Raw genomic sequence first — 24853 nt, 5'->3', positions numbered from 1 at the left:
GCAAAAAATATCAAAATTTAAAAAAATTCCAATATGGGGAACATATAATAAATAAACGAAATCAAAGTTGGACAGAAATCCGGCAAATAATACCGTTGAATGCATAGTGTTTTTGTTTTCCGAAGTAAGATTCTGAAATAAATAAAAAAAAAATGGGACACGTGGGAACATATAAAAAATTAAATTCCGATCAGGAACGTTAGTTTGTATAATAAATAAACCAAACTCCCATCTCGATGATCTCATGACATCCGCTCTTCATATGACATCGTGCCACGTTAGTGACAGAATTAGGTTTACGATTTATCTTCTTGCAGAATTGGATGCTGGGAATTGGCGGCCAGGGTAACCCAGGTGGTGAAATTCCTATCTTGGATTTAATAGACGACGTCGCTAGAGCCCGCATTTCTGCATGTAGAGTAATGACGATCTTTGGATGATAACGACTTTTATTTCTCTGCGCTTAGTTACGGTATCATAAGATCGAAATAAAATTGTATTATATGTCAGTATGTCCATAATCCATACAGTCCAAAGGCAGTAGGAACTTCAAGTCAATTAGGTGGACCCTACTAAAAAGGTACGGTAGGTATCACAGGTATCATAGGTATCACTCCATAAAAAGATAGGTATCAGTAATAAATGACTAAAAAGGTAGGTATCAGTAGTAGATGACTAAAAAGGTAGGTATCAGTAGTAAATAACTAAAAAGGTACCGGTAGGTATCAGTAGTAGATGACTAAAAAAGGGGGCTCCCGAAGTATGCGAACCGAGATGGCGGACATCGGAATGTAATATGTGTACTAGGTTAGGGTTAGGCCATAATTTTAGGTATAAATACTACGGGAGGCCCTTGGCTAGTCTTCGAACTGATAATAGGACTAAAATAAGGAAAATTGGAAAAAAATTATCGCCTAACCCTAACCTGTTACTGATACCTACCTTTTTAGTCATTTACTACTGATACCTACCTTTTTAGTCATTTACTACTGATACCTACCTTTTTAGTTATTTACTACTGATACCTACCTTTTAGTCATCTACTACTGATACCTACCTTTTTAGTCATCTACTACTGATACCTACCTTTTTAGTGAGTGATACCTATGATACCTACCTTTTTAGTGAGTGATACCTATGATACCTACCTTTTTAGTAGGGCCCAGTTAGGTAGCCTAGACATCTCACATCGGTACTGGTACCGTACATCTGCACATCAGTAGACTACATACAGGCATACGGCTGTACAGTAACTTACCGTACTATACTGATCTACAAATAAATACAGGTAGAGGGAGATAAATGATTATCATATTATAGAATCCTGGAATCAGGATCAGAGGATGTCAAACAAAACCTCCACGCATCCATCAGTCTGTCAGTCCATGCTGTCTCGAACACATGACAGTACCGTACCGTACGGTATAACTCGCTTACACATGACTGCATGATGAGGAGAGTCAGCATATAGTTCATAGTCTATATGCCTAAAGTTTCTCTGTTCTGTGCCACTTGTTGTGATATTTTACAGTTATAGGACGACTTGCAGACTTGGGTAATTTTCTTTATGTATCTTTGGAGGTGTAAGCAACCTGTTTTGGAGTTTACAGTGAGAATGCTTCAGATATTTTTTATCTATCACACCTGCCTCCTTCATCCTTTATCCAGTGAGCATAAGATGGTAACTTCATTTCCAATTTGTCTTGATTTATCTTAACTTTGTTTTTATATGACACAATGTTAAATTGTTTTTGCAGTGTAAATCATAATCTAGAACTTTTTAGGAAAGGTGCAAACATCAGAAATATGTCTTATCGTGATCTACGAAACTTCACTGAAATGATGAGGGCTCTTGGATACCCAAGAATGATTTCAATCGAAAATTTTAGAACGCCAAATTTCCCTCTAGTAGCCGAAATCTTACTATGGCTTGTACAAAGGTATGATCCAAATGTTACTCTACCCACAGACACTGATACTGAACAAGACAGAGTTATATTCATCAAATCTTCCTCACAATTTGTTGCTACGAAAGCTCATATTAAACTGAACACAAAAAGGCTTTACATGGCTGATGGGTATGCTGTGAAAGAACTTGTAAAGATAGCTAGCGTTTTATACAGTGCAATGAAATCGACACATTCATCTGATGGAAAAGAAAACGATTCTGGAGACGCATCATCTCTGTCTTTCGACATTGATTCAAAAATACAAGACTTAAAAGCTGTACGAAAACTCTCAACGGAAATTACTGAAAGAGGTGCTCTTTTGTATGACCTTTTGGGCAAAGAAATTGACTTGCGAGAAGCCAGATTGACAGCTTTAGCTCAGCCTTTGGAAATAAATGAAATTGAAAAAGGGCTGCGTATTAGTATTCAATCGGTTGAGAAAGAAGTACAAAAAACATTACACATGCTTGACAATATTGCTTCTGATGAAGTTAACCTAGAAGCCAAGATTGCAAAACGAAAAACCGAACTTGAAAGATCGCAAAAGAGACTTAAAACACTGGAAAGTGTGCGACCTGCATTTATGGATGAGTTCGAGCAACTAGAAGAAGATCTCAAAATACAATATGAATCTTACTTATATAAATTCCGGAATATGACTCATCTTGAACAGCAGTTGGAAGACTTGAAGGGACAAGAACAAATGAGAATGGAAGAAACTGAATCAACAATGAAAAAAATGCAAGATCGTTTGAGAGAAGAAGAAAAAAGAACAATCTTGAGCACAGTTGCAATGGATCAAATGGAGCAAGATATGGTATGTATGAAGTTTCGGATCAGATGTATATGATTTGTGATATGTAATTCTAAAAGAAAACAGCAACAAAAATGTTGGTGGTGTACTGGGTGAAATGTTATATAGAGTTAAAGACTGTTAACATAATATCTAGTTATTAATAAATACACTAATCAATTCAATAATACACAATATTCATATTGTGTACTAGAAATGTATATATACATAATTTCAACATCCCTAGTGGGTTTTAACACAAAGGAAAACTAATTTGCAAGCTGAATTCCATTTGGCATTTTGATCTTCTAATTTAACAGCATTTATAAAGAAAAACTTGATGCTCAAACTGTACAGTAGTCTGTTTTAGCCATTTATTCAACATGGAAATTTCTAAACAAGTTTGTTCAATTCAGTATCAATAGACATGTTTTGTTCTAACAATGTATTCAATATCTTAGGATGAGGGAGGAAGCGATTTGGAGGATAGTATGGAAGGAGAACGTCCAGCATACCATCAAACAAGCCGACCAAGCAGACCACCTGCTGGTGTGGGTCCAAGAAATAATATGTATGGTGATGAAGGGAGTGATGATGACGATGATGAAGAAACCTTGTCAAGCAGCAATCTGAGTGTTGTCGATGATAATGAGGATCTTACAGGAGACGATAGTGATGACTTCCTTGATGACATGGCAGGAGAAAGAGCGATTGGTGCAGGTGGCGACCCAAGACGTCATCATGATGTTATTGATGATGACGATGGGGAATTTTAAGCCTCCCACTACAATTCTTTCACGTACTCTTATCAGCATTGAATGCTTGATCTACTTTCGTAAAGAGAAAAAAAACAGAAGTGTATTAATCAACCTTTTTGTCATGATTTTTTTTGGAAATTTTTAGATTGTCACTTATATCAAACTCTGCTAGTTTCACTCAGTGGTAATATTTGTTCCATGTATATATATATATATTACACTGGTGAAGTGCTCAATATATGGTCTTTCGAATAACTTTTGTTTAAACTCTCTATGTCTGATGTAGTTGTGTAATTTTGTGTTGTAATTTTTTTACGTAACAGTAATAGGAAAAAAACTCATTGTCAAGAAATTCCCACCATTTTTGCACAATACCGGAATCTCTATTTAAAAGTCTTTATAGCTTTATTTGGACACAAGTGCACTCAGTACCTATGCTTCGTTTTTAATAATTGTCGCTGTTGGGGTTTTTAGGGCTGTTGCTGTTGTGAAAAAATAGCTATTATCTGCAACTAATGGACCAATCTGGTTCAGTTTTAAAAGATAGTACTTCTATAGTTTTTTTGTTCAATTATCTTTTGAATTGTAAGAAGACTCACTATGTATCCGAAATTTTTATAATTTTATAATTCATGGGCACGACGCTTTAATGTGATAATTAGTACAGCTTTAACGTTTGATCGCTCAAATTTAGCTGGCATTAGCCATGTTATGATATGACATGTAAATTTATTATTAAAGCATTGCTCTCCTGAATTTAAAAAGCAGAAGATAATTATGACAATTATGTAGTTAAAAGTGGCCAAAAGTATTAGTTGTGTAACTTGTGTACCTTAGTCATGTAATGAGCATTTCATTATAATATTCAATAATACTGTGTTGAGTGTTTGTTATATTTTGTATAATTAAATTAGTTTATACTGTTGCACGTATTGAAATGAAACTATTTTTGTAAATATTTCTCTTGTCTCTTGATTGTTATAAGGCAGGGGCAAACTGCGGTCCGCTGGCCAAATGTGGTTAACTTTGATGTTTGAGGTTCAAAAATGTCTGGGAAATGGAGGGAAGTTAGCGACGAGGGTCGAACATTCCAAAGTGCTACGGAAAAATATTTTTCTTTCCAGCGCTTTCCAAAACCAGTTTTTTTGATATGCCCAGTCAGCATCGTAGTTAAGGGATCCAGTGTTAAGCTCGTTACTAAACGTGTCATCGAAAATCCAAGTCTGAGACCCGAGACTGCGCCACAGGTCATCTGTGCGATAGAGCAAAACATGTAATATGCACGTTAGGTAGAACATATTGCTGTGAGCAGTCTCATCATCATAATTGATTGATGATTTAAAATGCATAACACTTAGAATCAATCTCGTACTTGCTTGTCAGATCGTCATTCAGATTTTCAAGTGTGGTCGTGAACATTACCTCGTTTTCGCGATTATGAACTCTATTCGTTAGTTTTCAGTTGTGTTTCAAAAACTTAGATATAAATAAGATATTTCAATGATCTCTCTGTCTTCCTAGAAGTTTTAATTTAATTGCAGTAATAAAAAATGAGTGAAGAAATAGCTGTTATAGCCTAGGCTAAAATTCTTTACCGGTACTTTTAAAGAACAGATTGTGTATGCGATGAATCATAAGGATGGTTTGAACCACATACCCCATTTCACAGGCCCCAACTCGCAAAAGCACTCTTAAAATAGCCCCGAAAACACATTTCACTCCAGAACAACATTTAAAAAACATGCATTCTATATTGTAACTAACAAAAAGGATAAGCTAAACAGGAGTAATTTATACAATAACTAAATAGCACAAGAATATTTTTGAGAAAGCAATCATTCTTCTGTGAGAGAACTTCATCATATTAATCTAGTAATCATCTTAAATAGAAGAGGTCGACGCTGAACTAAACAGCACTGTTAATTAAGAAAATACATCCACCCTATGGATGATCAAAGATTTTTATCTAATTATCGGTGCAAACTAAAACTATGTATTATATTGATGGTTGATCAGAGTGACAAAGTTTGCAACTACTTCTCCTTTCTCAGACAAACGGTTTACAGCAAAGATAAGAAAATAACATTCATAGTTTAAATGTAGATACATGATGGTTATTTTTTTGTAATAAAGGTAATTTCTAGTAGAAATGGTTAGTTTTCTATACTGGAACTATATTAGTACTTATCATTGTTGTCTGAGAGGCGATGGGATAAAATTTGTGACAGTGCAAGACGTTATGACCACAATGTAGATCCTGCATTTTAATGGTTGGCCATATTCTCAAATAAGATTTGTGTATTTTGTTGTTGCAATATACTTTTTACGATGTGGTATTGTATTTTCACAAGTAAAATGTCTGGTTTGAAATTATGTACTTAATTTACTATACTTTCACTAGAATGATAAGTAATGGGTCAAATAAAACCTTTAAACTTTAATACCGACATAATTTGGTCCAATGCCTGATGATCAGGTCACCATATTTGCACAAGGAAAACAAATCACAAATGTGGAATGATTGATTAGTGACCTTAGATGACAAGGTAACTCGCTCACAATACCAAATTGCATATCTGATTGCAATGGTGATTGTAAATAATTATAAGTATTAAGCATTAATTATTTCTTTATTTTAATTGTTGAAGAAAAGTTTGGCCTTTCTTTCAGTTTTGCAGTCTTCGATTTAGAAAACGCAGGGTGTTGCTGAACCAATGATATAGTATTTGTTGTAGCCTTAGTTTTCCAGTGTTGTGCACCGTGAAGTTCAGTTTCAATAACCAAACACTTGTTTAAAAATTTGTGGGCATTCAAAACATCACCCTGTGACAAATACACACTACCAATCAACTTGTTTGTGTTTGCCACTTGGGAGCTGCATTCTCCGAACACTTCAGCTTTGACAGCAATACTCTTTTTCAAAGCTTTGACTGCCTCGTCCTCTCTCTCTGTCCGCATCAAGACTCTAGCCAACTCATCCTCTACCTTTAGGGTTTTAGGATGATTGTTCTCAAGGCAGCTTTTATATGCGCTAAAAGCTTCGTTGAAATAGGTTTCAGCAGCTTTCTGAGCTTGTATAGAGTCAATATCAGCATACGCACGTCCTAAAAATAAAGCAGTATCAGCAACTTCAGTTGAATTGAGAGCATGGCAATCGCTTGAGATCTCATGGGCTTTGAGTCTGTATTCTACAACAGTTTCATAATTGATTTCAGACTTCTTTCTAGATTTTTCTGCTTTGACCAATTTCTCATAAATTGGTACTAGCTTTTCATCTTTTCCTGAGTTTTTCTCACTGATAATTTTAATTGCAAAATTTAATGCGGATACTGCTTTATCAGCTTGTTTTGATGCAATATAAACATCAGCTAATGCAAGCTTTATCTGTTTCTTCAAATCATCATCGTTGGCTGAAGAAGTTGGGATTTGTATTGTTGACGATTGCTTGTTAATGCTTTTCAAAACTTGCCATGATTTTAGTAGTGAATTCTCTGCATCTTTATACTTTCCACCCATCTGACAAAGCGCTCTACCAAGGCAAAGATATACTTCAACAATGCATTTTATAAATAAGTTTTTTTCTGTGGTCCCTTGTGGTGTATTACATGATAAAATCAAACATTTTGCCAATTCTGCATGTTTAACAGCCTGCAGTCCAAGTCCTCTGACGTCTAAATAACCTTTTGCCAGCTTGTTGCAAGCATCTGCATACCTCCAGTCCTGCTCTCCGTATACCAGTTTCACCAAAGGTGCCAATTTCAGTATTTCCTCAAAAGCATTTTCTTGTTCTTGAGCATCTAAATATGACTTAATCCGTCTTTCACACTTTCTAAGTTTTTCTTCAGGAGGAAGTAGCTCATCTTTCTTCTTTTTTATTCTCTTCCTTTTGCCAACTTGATTTCCACCATCAGATTCAGTTTCAACTAAACTGTCATGGCTTGATACATTTGAAAACTCAGAAAGAGATAGAGTTGTTGACATTGACAAAGGCCCATCAGTGTTTGAAATATCACTATCGTCCATTACTTATTTCTGTGACATGAAATTTAAAAGAAACTTGATATATTATATTTAAAAAAATTTTGTGCAGACAATGGATTTATCTAATCATCAATGGGGGTGGGGGGATGTGGAAGGAAGGTCAATAAGATGGCTTGATCATATGGTGAACCACGTCTCTCTTATGTTTACCAGTTTATGAAAGTAGGCACTTGAATATTAGGCAACTTGGAAAACCAATACCATGCCGAGAAATTTTTGTGCCCAATCACAATTGATAAACAAGTTTACTCTACATTATTATCATTTATCGCATAATACACATCTGCCAGACTGACTGAACCAGTATTTTAATTTATCTACGGCTGGCAGTCCATTATGCAGGATTTTCCAGACGAATACTTTATACTTATTGCAGTATTGTGCAAATCTATTTTCAATTGATAGGTTGAGTAACATGTAACTTATTTGCAACATATGAGTGGTAATTTGGTCGTCCATTTGGTTTAATTTCAGGAGTTTATATATATTTTTGGTAGAAATTTTCTGAAACCACATATTCATCAATTTCAGTTCTTGCTGGAGATGTTATTGATTTTGGGCTAAAATTTATTTCCAATTTGTTGGGAATAAATCGCCAAATATTGCATTTCCTATTTCAGTATTTAGTGCTTTCTTCCTTTCATATGAGATATACATTCTGGTTTATAGTAGATTATATTCACAAGATAAACTTACAAATTGTCGTAATGATGCAACTTTGGCATGAATCCATTTAATTTCGAAATTTGAATTTGTTTTCTATTTCTAAAGACAAAAATGGATTGAACCACAGTCTTCTGGTCTTTCTAATTTTACCTCTAGTTGCTGACATGCGGATTTATTACTGTTAAAGTTGTGTCATTTGTGTACTCTTTATAAATCTCAGACTCCCTACTACAATCAGACAATTCCGGAATCCTAAATCTTTTTATTAGTTTTAATATTATTTGCTAAAATCTCAGCTATGAACAGATATACCGGTAGCCTAAATACAGAAAGACGTTGCTAATCAGGGTAATGGACATACTTCTTAACAGGAATTCCTGTGATACTGTGATAAGTATCCATTAGTAATAATATTTGAACGAGTGTTACGGCAGTACGGTGCAGCATTCGAACCCATTTAAAAAAATATTCGCCAAATCCCAATTTTCGCAAAAGTCGTATTACTACTGTACTAATTCTCGATCGACAGTGCTTTTTTGAACCTCTGTGAAGCTAGCAGCAAAACACGAAATTGTGACTGACAGAATCGCAGAAAATACCCACGCGTAAAATTAAATGTTCCCAATGATTTTTAAAAGAAAGTGTATATTTTGATTAGTTCCACAATAGCAATTAAAGCAAAACAATCATTAACTACACTCCTCGTATTGTTAATATATAGTAAACAAGCTAAAGCGACTGTTACAGTGCACAAATTTTTTTTATAATTCTTTGAGAGATGTTTAAAAATGACGGAATTTTCGTCGTGTAACATGGTCGTTTCATGAAAACCTCCAATAAAGGCAGCATTGCAACACTATTGGTGAAAAGTAAAAACCTCAAAGATTCGATTTCAATATGTCAGAACAGTCTCAGCACGTTCTGACTTGACCATGTATAATACTAAACATAGCGTATATTGTTCAATTTTTAAAACAATGTATATACAACAAATTTAAAACTGATTTTGTATTTCAACTAAATTTACTGGATAGTTCATCAAAGAAGATATTTTTCTCTTTGTCACACAACAATAATGCACTTCATTAAACTTAGAATAAGTTGAGGAAAGTCTGAAATACGGAAAAAAAATTTACGCCCTCTTGTGGATTCTTTGATAAATTTCACAAAACTATCGTTTTTGAAAGGGCGATTTCTCAAAAACCGCCAATAAAGGCAGCACTACGACACATTCGAAGAAAAGCAAATACCCTACAGATTCGATTTTAATATGTCAGAACAGTAGCAGCACGTTTTAACTTGGCAATACATGATACCAAACATAGCATATAATTTTCAATTTTATTAACTATGTAGATGTAACTTTTTTTAAAAACGGTTTGGTATTTCAACTAAATTTACTGAATAATTCATCAAATTCTTTTCTCTCTTGGCCATATATCACAACTGTACGTTCATTAAACTTGGAATAAGTGGCAAAACTAAAAATACCAAAAAATGATTTTACGCCCTCTTGTGGATTTTTTTCGGAATTTCAAAAAAATATCGTTTTTGAAAGGGCGATTTCTCAAAAACCGCCAATAAAGGCAGCACTACGACACATTCGAAGGAAAGCAGATACCTTATAGATTTGATTTCATTATGTCAGAACAGTAGCAGCATGTTTTGACTTGGCCATATATAATACCAAGCATAGCGTGTATTCAGAAAGTTATAAACAATGCAGACGTAACATATTCAAAAAACGTTTGGTATTTCAACTAAATTTACTAGATAAGTTATCAAACATCTTCTTTTCTAGGACATACATATATACTGTACGTTCATTAAACTTGGAATAACTTGCGGAAAGTATAAAATACCAAAAAGCATTTTACGTCTATTTGTGGATTATTTTCAAAATTTAAAAAAATTATCGTTATTGAAAGGGCGATTTCTCGAAAACCGCCAATAAAGGCAGCACTACGACACATTCGGAGAAACGCAGATACCTCATAGATTCGATTTTATTATGTCAGAACAGTAGCAGCACGTTTTGACTTGGCCATATATAATTCCAAACATAGCGTATATTTTAAATTTTATTAACTATGTAGATGTGACATATTTAAAAACGGTTTGGTATTTCAACTAAATTTACTAGAAAATTCATCAAATACTTTCCTCTCTTGGGTATACAACAAAACCATACGTTCATTAAACTTGGAATTAGTGTGCAAATCTTAAATGATCAAATCAAAAAAAGATTTGACGCCCTCTAGTGGATCCTTTTCGGATTTTCGAAAAATTATCGTTTTTGAAAGGGCGATTTCTCAAAAATCGCCAATAAAGGCAGCACTACGACACATTCGGAGAAAAGCAGATACCTTATAGATTTTATTCCATTATGTCAGAACAGTAGCAGCACGTTTTGACTTGATCATATATGATACTAAACATAGTGTGTATTCAAAATGTTATAAACAATGCAGACGTAACATATTTAAAAACCGTTTGGTATTTCAACTAAATTTACTAGATAATTTATCAAACATCATTTTCTTTTAGACATACATATATACTGTTAGTGCATTAAACTTAGAATGAGTTGCGGAAAGTATGAAATACCAAAAAATCATTTTACGCCCTCTCGTGGACTTTTTTCGGAATTTCAAAATAATATCGTTTTTGAAAGGGCGATTTCTCAAAAACCGCCAATAAAGGCAGCACTACGACACATTCGAAGGAAAGCAGATACCTTATAGATTTGATTTCATTATGTCAGAACAGTAGCAGCATGTTTTGACTTGGCCATATATAATACCAATCATAGCGTGTATTCAGAAAGTTATAAACAATGCAGACGTAACATATTCAAAAAACGTTTGGTATTTCAACTAAATTTACTAGATAAGTTATCAAACATCTTCTTTTCTAGGACATACATATATACTGTTCGTTCATTAAACTTGGAATAAGTTGCGGAAAGTATAAAATACCAAAAAGCATTTTACGTCTATTTGTGGATTATTTTCAAAATTTAAAAAAATTATCGTTATTGAAAGGGCGATTTCTCGAAAACCGCCAATAAAGGCAGCACTACGACACATTCGGAGAAACGCAGATACCTCATAGATTCGATTTTAATATGTCAGAACAGTAGCAGCACGTTTTGACTTGGCCATATATAATTCCAAACATAGCGTATATTTTAAATTTTATTAACTATGTAGATGTGACATATTTAAAAACGGTTTGGTATTTCAACTAAATTTACTGGAAAATTCATCAAATACTTTCCTCTCTTGGGTATACAACAAAACTATACGTTCATTAAACTTGGAATTAGTGTGCAAATCTTAAAATGCCAAAAATGATTTGACGCCCTCTTGTGGATCCTTTTCGAAATTTCGAAAAATTATCGTTTTTGAAAAGAGCGATTTCTCACAAAACCGCCAATAAAGGCATCACTACGACACATTCGGAGTAAAGCAGATACCTTATAGATTTGATTTCATTATGTCAGAACAGTAGCAGCACGTTTTGACTTGGCCATATATAATACCAAACATAGCGTGTATTCAAACTTTTATAAACAATGCAGACGTAACATATTTAAAAACGGTTTGGTATTTCAAATAAATTTCCTAGTTAATTTATCAAACATCTTTTTCTCTTGGACATACATATATACTATACGTTCATTAAACTTGGAATAAGTTGCGGAAAGTATAAAATACCAAAAAGCATTTTACGTCCTCTTGTGGATTGTTTTCAAAATTTCAAAAAATCATCGTAATTGAAATAGTGATTTCTCTAAAACCGCCAATAAAGGCAGCACTACGACACATTTGGAGAGAAGCAGATATCTTATAGATTCGATTTTAATAAGTCAGAACAGTAGCAGCACGTTTTGAGTTGGCCATATCTAATACCAAACATAGCATATAATTTTCAATTTTATTGACTATGTAGATGTAACATATTTAAAAACGGTTTGGTATTTCAACTAAATTTACTGGATAATTCATCAAAACCTTTTCTCTCTTGGTCATACATCAAAACTGTACGTTCATTAAACTTGGAATAAGTGGCAAATCTTAAAATAACAAAAAATCATTTCAAGCCCTCTTGTGGATTATTTTCAAAATTTCATAAAAATGTCGTTTTTGAAATAGCGATTTCTCAAAAACCGCCAATAAAGGCAGCACTACGACACATTCAGAGAAAAACAGATACCCTATAGATTCGATTTCATTATGTCAGAACAGTAGCAGCACGTTTTGAGTTGGCCATATCTAATACCAAACATAGCATATAATTTTCAATTTTATTAACTATGTAGATGTAACATATTTAAAAACGGTTTGGTATTTCAACTAAATTTACTGGATAATTCATCAAATACTTTTCTCTCTTGGTCATACATCAAAACTGTACGTTCATTAAACTTGAAATAAGTGGCAAATCTTAAAATACCAAAAAATGATTTTACGCCCTCTTGTGGATTTTTTTCGGAATTTCAAAAAAATATCGTTTTTGAAAGGACGAATTCTCAAAAACCGCCAATAAAGGCAGCACTACGACTCATTCGGAGAAAAGCAGATACCTTATAGATTCGGTTTCATTATGTCAGAACAGTAGCAGCACGTTTTAACTTGGCCATATATGATACCAAACATAGCATATAATTTTCAATTTTATTAACTATGTAGATGTAACATATTTGAAAACGGTTTGCTATTTCAACTAAATTTACTAGATAATATATCAAACATCTTTTTCTATTAAACATACACCAATACTGTACGTTGATTAAACTTTGAATAAGTTGCGGAAAATATGAAATACCAAAAAATCATTCTAAGCCATTTTGTGGATTATTTTCAAAATTTTGTAAAATTATCGTTTTTTAAAGGGTGATTTCTGGAAAACCACCAATAAAGGCAGCACTACGACGCATTCGGAGAAAAGCAGATACCCTATAGATTTGATTTCATTATGTCACAACAGTAGCAGCACGTTTTGACTTGGCCATATATAATACCAAACATAGCGTGTATTCTTCAACTTTTGAATAATGCTGACGTTAAAAATTAATAAAGCTGTCGTATTTTAAACAAATTTACTGAATACTTGTTCAAATATAATTTCCTCTCAGTCACACATCAATACTGAACAAAGTGAGAAATATCCATTATCCAGCAAATTAAGTTCAAATACAAGCTTTTTAAGTTCGTTACGTCCATTTTAATATAAAATTTTGAAAACACGTTATGTTTGGTATTATACATGACCAAGTCAAAGTGTGCTGTTACTGTTCTGGTATAGTGAAGTCGAATCTATAAGTTATCTGATTTGCTCCGAATGTATCGTGGTCCTGCCTTTATTGGCAGTTTTCGAGAAATCGCCACTACAAAAACGACATTTTTATGAAATTTTGAAGAGGGCTTGAAATGATTTTTTGTATTTTATAATTTCCGCAACTTATTCCAAGTTTAATGTACGTACAGTACTGAAGTGTTAGCAAGACAAAAAAAGTTTGAAAAATTATCTAGTAAATTTAGTTGAAATACAAAACTCTTTTTAAATATGTTATGTCTGCATTGTTTTTTAAAATTTGGAATAAACGCTATGTTTGGTTGTGGTGTTAGTGTTTCTTTACAGTGTAATTATTAGATAAACAATGTAATCTTGATTGCCCTAGCTCTGTCGTACTGCATACTTTACTGTTTGCGTATTATTCTATTGTTTACAGTGTTAAGTTGTGGTAGTGGTGTTCTTATGTTTAATAAGCCTAGAATCGGTATCCTGTTATCTTTCATAACATTGGTATTATATATGGCCAAATCAAAACGTGCTGCTACTGTTCTGGTTCAATCACATTGAATCTTCAATGTATCTGCTATTCTCCTAAACTGTCGTAATGCTGCCTTTATTGGCGGTTTTCAAGAAATCGTCACTCCAAAAACGGCATGTTTGGAAAATTAAAAAAATGATATATAGGAAGTAAGACATTTTTTAACGTTTTATACAAGTTGCAAATTATTCCAAGTTTAATTAATACACCGTATCTGTGTTTGAAAAAGTAAGAAAACGGAATATTACGTTATTAGGTAAATTTATTTAAAATACCAAACATTTTCAAAATATGTGAACATCTACGCTATTCAAATAATTGAGAATATGCGCTATATTTAGTATTATATATGGCCAAGTCAAAACGTGCTGCTACTGTTCTAACACAATAAAATCGAATATATGAGGTATCTGCGTTTCTCCGAATGTGTCGTAGTGCTGCCTTTATTGGCGGTTTTCAAGAAATCGCCCTTTCAAAAACGATAATTTTCCGAAATTCCGAAAATAATCCGCTAGGGTTCGTAAAATGTTTTTTTTAGTATTTTATGCTTTCCGAATTAATTCTTAGTTTGGTAGACGTACAGTATTCATTTGTGACAAAGAGAAAATATATTTGATCAACTATCCAGCGAATTTAGTTGAAATTCGAACTCTTTTTAAATTTGTTACGTCCGTGTTGAAGTAAAATTTTGAAAACACGCTATATTTGGTATTATATATGGCCAAGTCAAAACGTGCTGCTACTGTTCTGGCATAGTGAAGTCGAATCTATAAGGTATCTGCTTTTCTCCGAATGTGTCGTAGTGCTGCCTTTATTGGTGGTTTTCGTGAAATCGCTATTTCAAATACGATTTTTTTTTTGAAATTTTGAAGATGATCCACAAGAGGACGTAACTTGGTTTTTGCTATTTTATACTTTCCGCAACTTGTTCTAAGTTTAATGATCGTACAGTATATATGTATGCCCAAGAGAAAAAAAATGTTCGATAAATTATCTAGTAAATTTAGTTGAAATATCAAACGGTTTTTAAATATGTTACGTCTGCATTGTTTATAAAATTTTGAATACACGCTATGTTTGGTATTATATATGGCCAAGTCAAAACGTGCTGCTACTGTTCTGACATAATGAAATTAAATCTATAAGGTACCTGCTTTTCTCCGAATGTGTCGTAGTGCTGCCTTTATTGGCGGTTTTTGTGAAATCGCCCTTTCAAACACGATATTTTTTTGAAAATTCCGGAAAAAATCCACAAGAGGGCGTAAAATCATTTTTTTGTTATTTTAAGATTTGCCCACTTATTCCAAGTTTAATGAACGTACGGTTTTGATGTATGACCAAGAGAAAAAAGTATTTGATGAATTATCCAGTAAATTCAGTTGAAATACCAAACCGTTTTCAAATATGTTATATCTACATAGTTAATAAAATTGAAAATTATACGCTATTTTTGGTATTATATATGGCCAAGTCAAAACGTGCTGCTATTGTTCTGACATATGAAAATCGAATTTATTAGGTATCTGCTTTTCTCCGAATGTGTTGTAGTGCTGCCTTTATTGGCGGTTTTCGAGAAATCGCTATTTCAAATACGATAATTATTTGAAATTTTGAAATAATCCACAAGGGGACGTAAAATGTTTTTTGGTATTTTATACTTTTCGCAACTTATTCCAAGTTTAATGAACGTACAGTATATATGTATGTCCAAGAGAAAAAGATGTTCCATTGGATGTTTAGTAAATTTAGTTGAAATACCAAACGGTTTTTAAATATGTTACGTCTGCATTGTTATTAAAATTTTGAATACACGCTATGTTTTGTATTATATATGGCCAAGTCAAAACGTGCTGCTACTGTTCTGATATAATGAAATCTAATCTATAAGGTATCTGCTCTTCTCCGAATGTGTCGTAGTGCTGCCTTTATTGGCGGTTTTTGAGAAATCGCTTTTTAAAAAACGATAATTTTTTAAAATTCCTGAAAAAATCCACAAGAGGGCGTAAAATCATTTTTTGGTATTTTAGGATTCGCCGTCTTTTTCCAAGTTTAATGAACATACAGGTTTGATGTATGACCAAGAGAAAAGTGTTTGATGAATTATCCAGTAAATTAAGTTGAAATACCTAACCGTTTTTAAATATATATGTTACATCTACGTAGTTGATAAAATTGGAAATTATACGCTATGTTTGGTATTATATATGGCCAAGTCAAAACGTGCTGCTACTGTTATGACATAATGAAATCAAATCTATAAGGTATCTGATTTTCTCCGAATGTGTCGTAGTGCTGCCTTTATTGGCGGTTTTTAAGAAATCGCTATTTCAAAAACGATAATTTTTTGAAAATTTGAAAATAATCAACAAGAAGGCGAAACATGAATTTCCGTTATTTCATACTTTCCGCAACTCATTCCAAGTTCAATGGACTTACAGTATATATGTATGTCCAAGAGAAAAAGATGTTTGATAAGTTATCTAGGAAATTTAGTTGAAATACCAAACCGTTTTTAAATATGTTACATCTACATAGTTGATAAAATTGAAAATTATACGCTATGTTTGGTATTATATATGGCCAAGTCAAAACGTGCTGCTACTGTTATGACATAATAAAATCGAATCTATAAGGTATCTGCTTCATTCCAAATGTGTCGTAGTGCTGCCTTTATTGGTGGTTTTCGAAAAATCGCTATTTCAAAAACGATAATTTTCCGAAATTCCGAAAAGGATCCACTAGAGGGCGTCAAATCATTTTTTGGCATCTTAAGATTTGCACACTAATTCCAAGTTTAATGAACGTACAGTTTTGATGTATGACCAAGAGAGAAAAGTGTTTGATGAAATTTAGTTGAAATACTTAACCGTTTTTAAAAATGTTACATATACATAGTTGATAAAATTGAAAATGATATGCTATGTTTAGTATTAAATATGGCCAGATCAAAACGTGCTGCTACTGTTTTGGTTTGGTGAAATCGAATCTTTAACGTATCTGCTATTCTCCAAAAGTGTCGTATTGCTGCCTTTATTGGCCATTGTCCGAGAAATCGTCACTCCAAAAACGGCATGCTTGGGAAATTGAAAAAATTATTTATAGGTTGTAAGACATTTTTCACTTTTTCATACAATTTGCATCTTATTCCAAGTTTAATTAACACACAGTATCGGTGTTTGAAAAAGTAAGAAAACGGAATATTACGATATTAGGTGAGTTTATTTGAAATACCAAACCTTTTTAAAATATGTGAACATCTACGCTATTCAAATAATTGAGATATACGCTATGTTTGGTATTATAAATGGCCAAGTCAAAACGTGCTGCTACTGTTATGTTATAGTGAAGTCGAATCTAAAAGGTATTTGCTTTTTTCCGAATGTGTCGTAGTGCTGCCTTTATTGGCGGTTTTCGAGAAATCGCCCTTTCAAAAACGATTATTTTTCGGAATTCAGAAAAGAACCCATTATAGAGAGCGTAAAATGTTTTTTTTTATATTTTAAACTTTCCCAATTAATTCTTAGTTTAATAAACGTACAGTATTCATTTGTGACAAAGAGAAAAATATATTTGATCAATTTTCCAGCAGCTTCAGTTGAAATACAAATCCATCTTAAATTTGTTACGTCGACAATGTTTATAAAACTGAGAATACACGCTATTTTGGTATTATATATAGCCAAGTCAAAACATGCTGACACTGTTTTGTTATAGTGAAATCAAATCTATAGGGTATATACTTTTTTCCGAATGTGTCGTAGTGCTGCCTTTATTGGCGGTTTTCGAGAAATTCCCCTTCCAAAATCGATAATTTTTCGAAATTTTGAAAAGAATCCACGAGAGGGCGTAAAATGTTTTTTTTGTATTTTATACTTTTCTTCTGCAACTCATTCTAAGTTTAATAGACGTACAGTATTAATGTGTGACAAAGAGAAAAATATATATTTTATCAATTGTTCAGCAAATTTAGTTGACATACAATTCCTTTTTAAATTTGTTTCGTCCACATTGTTAATAAAATTGAAGAGTATACGCTATGTTTGGTATTATATATGGCAAAGTCAAAACGTTCTGCTACCGTTCTGACATAATAAAATTGAATCTATGGTATGTGCTTTTCTCTGAATGTGTCGTGATGCTGCCTTTATTGGCGGTTTTTGAGAAATCACCAATCCAAAAACGATAATTTTCTAAATTCTCAAACTAATTCAAGGGGGTGCGCAAAATTTTTTTTATTATTATTTTATACTTTCTGAAACTTATTCTAACTTTAATAGACGTACAGTATTGATGTGCAACAAAGAGAAAAAGATATTTGATCAATTATCCTGCAACTTTAGTTGAAATACAAACCCTTTTTTAATATGTTACCTACCTTTGTTTTAAAAATCGAGGAATATACGCTATGTTTGGTATTATATATGGCCAAGTCAAAACGTGCTGCTACTGTTCTGGCATAATAAAATCAAATCTATAATGTATGTGCTTTTATCAGAATATGTCGTAGTGCTGCCTTTATTGGCGGTTTTCGAAAAATCGCCATTTTAAAAACGATAATTTTTTGTAATCCAGGACAGAATTCACTAGGAGTCGCAAATGATTTTTTGCTGTTTTATACTTCCCGCAACGTATTCCAAGTTTAAAAGATGTACAGTCTTAATGTGTGACAAAAAGAAAATGATATTTTATCCATTATCTAGCAAATTTATTTGAAATACAAAATCAATTTGAATTTGTTACGTCCATGCCGTTATTAAAATTTAGATTACACGATATGTTTGGTAATATATATGGTCAAGCCAAAACGTACTGCTACTGTTCTGTTATAGAAAAATTGAATTTATAGGGTATCTGCTTTTCTCCAAATGTGTCGTGGTGCTGCCTTTATTGGCGGTTTTCGAGGAATCGAGGTTCCGAAAAAGATAATTTTCCAAAACTTTGTATTTGCGGAATACCTGAAAATTCATTTTTCGCTTAGTTAGTCTTTTTTTAAACACTAATTTCTTGTTAAATTTAATGTATTCATTCAGTTTAAGAATTTTTCATCTATTTTCGTGCCAATATTATATTTTGATCAGCATTTTCAATTTTCATATTTTCCTTATAAGTGAACACTATATGCGCGTGGAACCTATATTCAATGTATAAAAATATTCTGGCTGAAAGTGCTGCTAGCTTCACAGTGGTCTTTTTTGACCTTGCTGGAGCCGGCAGAGTGAAGCGGTATCATTTGTTTTTAAGTATGGCCAATCAACCCTGACCTATTGACAAAACCCGTCATAAACAGCGACCCGCGTCATGACAACCACAGTCAACGGGCGATAACCACTGAAGTGGAAATATACTGGATAGGATAGGATAGGATTTACATATTTATCCCGGGGGAGAGGAAAGCCGATAAGACGGCTTATCCATATGGCGAACCACGGCCTCTCGTCCGGTTACCATTCCAAGTCGGGTATGGGATTAGTTTTTACTGTATTGTTTGTTTTCGGAAGCATGGACTTGGTGGTGGAGGAAGCCGTAACCGACCAGCGGTTACGTGAACCACCCAACGACGGCGAGGAGTCCAGCAATCCTCTCGCACATAACCATCCCTACATGGGATTCGAACCTGCGAACCCACGCAGAGTAATTAGAGGTGCGGTGGCGAGCGTATTCCTAACGCTTAGCCCGTTGAGCCACACCGCCGCGCCCTGGATATATAACTGGATATATAACCACCTCCCAGATAGCACAACTACGTCGGAACAACCATGGCCGAACGTTGTTCGAACCACCGGCCCAATAATGGCGAACAACCATGTTCCAGCGAAGATTTGGCCGCTGGGCCAACGTCGGTCCTTTCGCTGTAATGCAACCGTGGCAAATGGTCGGGCCAACGTAGGCGATACGTTGTAACACAATCGTGAAATATGGTCGGTCCAACGTTGGCGATACGTTGTAACACAATCGTGACATATGGACGGGCCTACGTAGGTGACACGTTGTAATACAATCGTGGCACATGGTCGGGCCAAGTTAGGCGATGTGTTGTACAGACAGGGTATGGATCTATACTACATAGAAATTTCCACTAATCTAACATTATTTATATAATAAAAAACAAAAAATAACAAAATGTATTTATTTTACAAATATGTATACATGTAATAAAATTAATCGGAGTTCGTTGCCAGATCATCCAGAGCTGAAAAATATTAAAATTCTGTGTTAAATTGCAGTATTAGCAAATTACAGCACCGAGTTCAAAGCCTAGTCTGAATGACTGCATCCCAACAAATTTTCAGAGTAGGAATCTTAAGCCAAGTTTCTGCAGTCGCAAATGTGTGAGTGAAGCTTACATTGACAAGACAATAATAATTGAGAAATACAGAAATTCTTGATTCCGCAAGGGGGGCGTAGACAATGTTTTGAGGGGAATATTTGTTGGAGGGAATAATGATGATTTGAGATTTTATCTGACTAAAATGTCTTCAAATATTCCTTGTTGAAATTCATCTATATTATTAGAAACATCATGCACCATGATTAGTCTATTTGTTTAATTGATTTAAAATAAATTAATTTGTAAATTCATAATTTGCTGTTGTGCTAGGGGGGGATGATAATGTAAAAAGTACTGTACGGGAGCGATGATACAAATAAGTTCGAAAACCACTGTTCGCCATTATGCACCAAACTCTGGCAACATTGGATTGGCAATTTGGCACTTGACTCTAACCATAATCAGCTTGGCGATATCTCCTTGGTAAATATTTTTCTATACTGTTCACTTTTGTATACAAAATCTACATTCAATTTCTTTACTGTTCACAGTTGTTTACAAAATCATTATTCAATTTGACAATCATAATGATAAAAATGAATGGTGTGGCAACTGGCAAGTACATTTTGTTTACTACCAAACTTATCTAAATTTTCTCGCCTGTTTTTATTTTATTATATCTCTGTTGTTGTTGTGTGTGAGTAACTTAACCCTAGTCCTAGTCGTAATTTAATTCATGAACACGATAGGCATCTTTTTGGCAAAACCTTATATTCTTTACGCTTCAATCTTAATTAAGGTTTTGTTTTCACTCCAGATTGTCAGATTCTATTTAATCAATTTTTGTTCATTTCCCTTATGAATTATCTTAAGCTGATTTGGAGTCAAAATAATCTTATACTTATAAAATAGAAGAGGGTAGAGCAGAGAAAGATGGTGGTACAATATGATAAACATATTACATACCTTTAATAGCAGAAACTAAAGGCGTCCCACTCACTCCTTCTTATCCACCGCGTCCTGCACAGTTGAAAGAGCGGGAGAGTAAATTTGTTATAACTGAGCTCATGATTCTCCAATCCAGTCTTTCTCGGAGCAACCTCCAAGACTTGACAAATATCTTATCTGGAATGAGTAAATAAGCACAATTATAAGAATACATCTAATGAAAAGGTTTTCATCCGTTGCAAAAGCTCTATGTTAAATTATCGCGAGTATCTACTCTAAAATATACACATGTGTGTTTTGTCCACATCCCATTCGTATAAAAGTGAACAATTTTAATATTGCAATCAGATCGTATTTAGACATTTAAATAATCTTCCTTGAACACGAAGCGAAAATATTGGGCATATTGTATTTCATACATAAATTCGAAGCGCTTCATGCAGTCAAAAACAAAACGACAAAAAATAAAAGGCACTCAATAAGATGAGACCCAGCAAGGGTATTTTCACCTATTTTACTTTCATGTTCTGTTTGGCTTTCCAATTAATTATGGAGTAATCTGCAATATTTTAACATTGTACTAAAACTAAACAAATATTCCTAATCTCAGAGATTTATACATCGTGGTCTTCATACGATGGCATGTGTTACCGGTCAGCGAACTCTTAAATTAATTTTGCTTGCCCGCTGGCCGCTGGGGTAAAAAGGTTGGGAACCACTGAACTTAAGTACAAGTACAACCACGTTGCACTAATGCCCCGCAAACTTACAGTTGATTTTCATCAGAATGATTGAATAGAATAAATTGATTTTTAATGTTTTCTCGTTGTGGGGTCACAAGTATCTGTAGTCTGTGATTTTACAAAAAATGGGGTCGCGGAAAAAAAAGTTTGGGTACCACTGCCGTAAAGTGTATGTAATCAGCCTATAAAAGTATTCAACTTACGAGCGATTTTTTCATCCTTGAATGTTTTCTGGATCAAAATGTAATCAGACAATGAATTTCATCAATTCCTTTATGTCCGAGTCCACACTATAATCAGTGGAAAGTTGCAGATGCCGTAGCTTGTAGCATAAGAGTTTCTACCGCCTGTCCCAACAATTTTTCCATGGACTGGATTGGAGCATGGCTTGATCTCTGAAAATCAAGTTAGTGTTACACAATATATAGTACATGATTGTCTTTCAGATGATAAACGTGAACGAATGGCCTATACTAATTACCAGAATATAAATTTTTCATTAATTATAGTTACCGTATTTTCCGGCGAATAAGACGAGGCCTGTTTTTAAGCCTGAAAAAATGGGTTTTTGCATATAACCGGCCGATGAGTCGGGGTAGTAAAATCGCATCAACGTCGGGAATCTCAAATTACCATGCAATGCCTTTCGAGCGGTCGCCGCGTTTGCGCATTGGTTAAAATAGCCTATGACTTTTTTTTGTAGCGTAATATTCAGTCCATATATGATAATGCAAATATGATAATCACAGCATTGAAATTTCAGATTCACAGCACGAGAATGTCGATTTAATTAAACTAACCTGATGAGGACGTGGGGGATGCTATCGCCGAAGGTATTTTATTGTCCGGGTTCAATAATAGGGCAACAAAAAAATGAAAATGATCATACTCGCCTAATAAGACGACCCCCCCCCCAAAATCAGGCTAAAAATTTGGGTCTAGAAAAGCGACTTATTCGCCGGAAAATACGGTATTAACCACATGATGTTGTACTAGGTAATTATTCAACCGATATATCTAGCTATTGTGCAATATTTTATGGCACAGGTATGCAAGGAGCTACTATCAAACTATAAAACAAAAACACCTGTTTTGGGCATTGTCCGCATTGAAACATTGAGATGCTTGAAATGACACAGTGTATGATTGCGTGAAAGAGGGAATTGAAGCAGGTGAATTTTCCAGTCCATTGTCATAGGGCCTATTATAAAAATGGTATATATCATTAAACTTACAATGGTAATATTGACACTTGACAGAATATCTAATCGGTAATAATTATTTAGAACCGGAAAAAAATGGATATTACACAAAATATGTCCAAATATTTGTAAAGGATGTGTCGTACAATACTTCATGCTTTTAGAGTCGCTGGGCATTGCACAGTTGCATGCACATTTGGCAGTCATTGTACAGAGTGGGCTTCCCCCCAATCGCCCGAATCTTTTTTGCTAGCGGTCTACTTTCCGATAATAACACTTAATTAAGGTTGGTTGGGTAAGATTACATAGCATACATACTGAAAATAAATCATATTAATATATATGATTACCCAATATAATTCTATTGAATTTTAAAACAAAATAGATATTATTCAAAAATCAGTAATTTATTTCTCAACAAAGCTGAAAATATGAAATAGAGCAGGGTTGGACAAAGTTCTCGGACCTCGGACAAAAATTAAAAAAAAAATTTAAAGTGTTACAAAAACAAAAAGGGAAAACAATAATCCTTCAGCTATTTTTTACCCAAAAACATCAAATTTTAGTTTCAGTTTGATTGTGGCAATTGTTAAAACATATTTTAGATTTCAGCCAATTGAGATCTGTATTGAGATTTGTTGAAATTCATCAGACAGAAGGTTCACAAATGTACAACTATTCAGATTACTGGATTAAGTCGTTCAACGGGTTGGATTTGGGCTGCGGAAATGTTTGCACTTATACAAATAAAGTAAATATAAAAAATCATATCCAGGGATGAAGGACCAATACCGGTATCGGTACTCGATAACGAATACTGGTAAATAAGAGATGGCAACCTCAGAAAGTTTAACAAAAAAATGTGCCAAAAGACCAAGTACAGTAATGTACTGTACGGTACCTCATCTCGTTCTGTCGTTACCGGTACCTACGGTGTCCAGGATAAATATGTAACTTTTACCGGTATCTACCATAGGTACCGGTACTCGATAACGAATACTGGTAAATGAGAGATGGCAACCTAAAAAAGTTTAACAAAAAAATGCCAAAAGACCAAGCACGGTACCGTACCTCATCTCGTTCTGCCGTTACCGGTACCTACGGTGTCCAGGGATAAATATGTAACTTTTACCGGTATGGTACCCTATCACCCTTATGAACCGTGACCTGACAACGCACTTAGGGTACCGGTACCATGAGATTAACTTACACGGTTACAACTAGGCTATCTCTACTTTCGCCATTCTACTATGGAAGCATTAAAAGTTCAATGTCACTGTCCCATCCAGGGCAAAAACCTCGTAACAGGCTATCGATTACGAAATACGAGTACCGCCAAAATGAATGGCGACCTCATGTGCTATATTCGAATCGCGCGCGCATTTCTTCGCATCATGGAGTGTTTCGTTGAAGGCCAATCATGGCCTTACCATGGTAAATGGTTGTAAAACCGCGTACAACGGTTGCCGGCGGATTATAACGTTGGCCCAACGTAGTTGTGCTATCTGGGCTGGACATGCTAACCAAAATTACTCCCAATCGAATAAGTAGTTCCAATTTGTTCATACCTTTTATGAGTAAATCTGTTAGCTGGGCCCAAGCTATGAAATTCACTCCCCTTTAATTGAAGAATAAAGTCCTACTTG

General features: G+C 34.1%; 2 protein-coding genes and 1 long non-coding RNA gene across 10 annotated transcripts; 1 reads left to right on the top strand and 2 right to left on the bottom strand.

The window, feature by feature from the left end:
- The first annotated feature begins 1738 nt into the window (after positions 1-1738).
- LOC120334801 (clusterin-associated protein 1-like) lies at positions 1739-4458 on the top strand. The gene is made up of 2 exons (XM_039402310.2): positions 1739-2766; positions 3204-4458. Exons 1-2 carry the CDS (start codon positions 1807-1809, stop codon positions 3516-3518), a joined length of 1275 nt encoding a protein of 424 aa, XP_039258244.2. The 5' UTR covers positions 1739-1806; the 3' UTR covers positions 3519-4458.
- A 773-nt stretch (positions 4459-5231) lies between these two features.
- Positions 5232-7549, bottom strand: LOC120334779 (tetratricopeptide repeat protein 23-like). The gene has a single exon (XM_039402289.2). It carries the CDS (start codon positions 7521-7523, stop codon positions 6123-6125), a length of 1401 nt encoding a protein of 466 aa, XP_039258223.2. The 5' UTR covers positions 7524-7549; the 3' UTR covers positions 5232-6122.
- A 12619-nt stretch (positions 7550-20168) lies between these two features.
- On the bottom strand, positions 20169-24493 carry LOC144421028 (uncharacterized). Of its 8 annotated transcripts, none has more exons than XR_013474886.1 (5): positions 24300-24493; positions 24109-24135; positions 23093-23206; positions 22209-22400; positions 21048-21439 (listed from the first exon to the last, which is right to left on the bottom strand). It is a non-coding gene; the product is annotated as an uncharacterized LOC144421028 (long non-coding RNA). The 8 variants fall into 8 exon arrangements; XR_013474888.1 differs by having other exon boundaries at positions 24306-24493; XR_013474890.1 differs by lacking the exons at positions 24109-24135; positions 24300-24493 and adding an exon at positions 20169-20236 and having other exon boundaries at positions 21281-21439; positions 23093-24102.
- Between the last annotated feature and the right edge of the window lie 360 nt (positions 24494-24853).

The sequence above is a fragment of the Styela clava genome, chromosome 1 (assembly GCF_964204865.1).
Source record: "Styela clava chromosome 1, kaStyClav1.hap1.2, whole genome shotgun sequence".
Lineage (NCBI taxonomy): Eukaryota > Metazoa > Chordata > Ascidiacea > Stolidobranchia > Styelidae > Styela > Styela clava.
The sequence above is the reverse complement of the archived record's forward strand: the minus strand, read 5'-3'. Positions and strand labels throughout refer to the sequence as shown.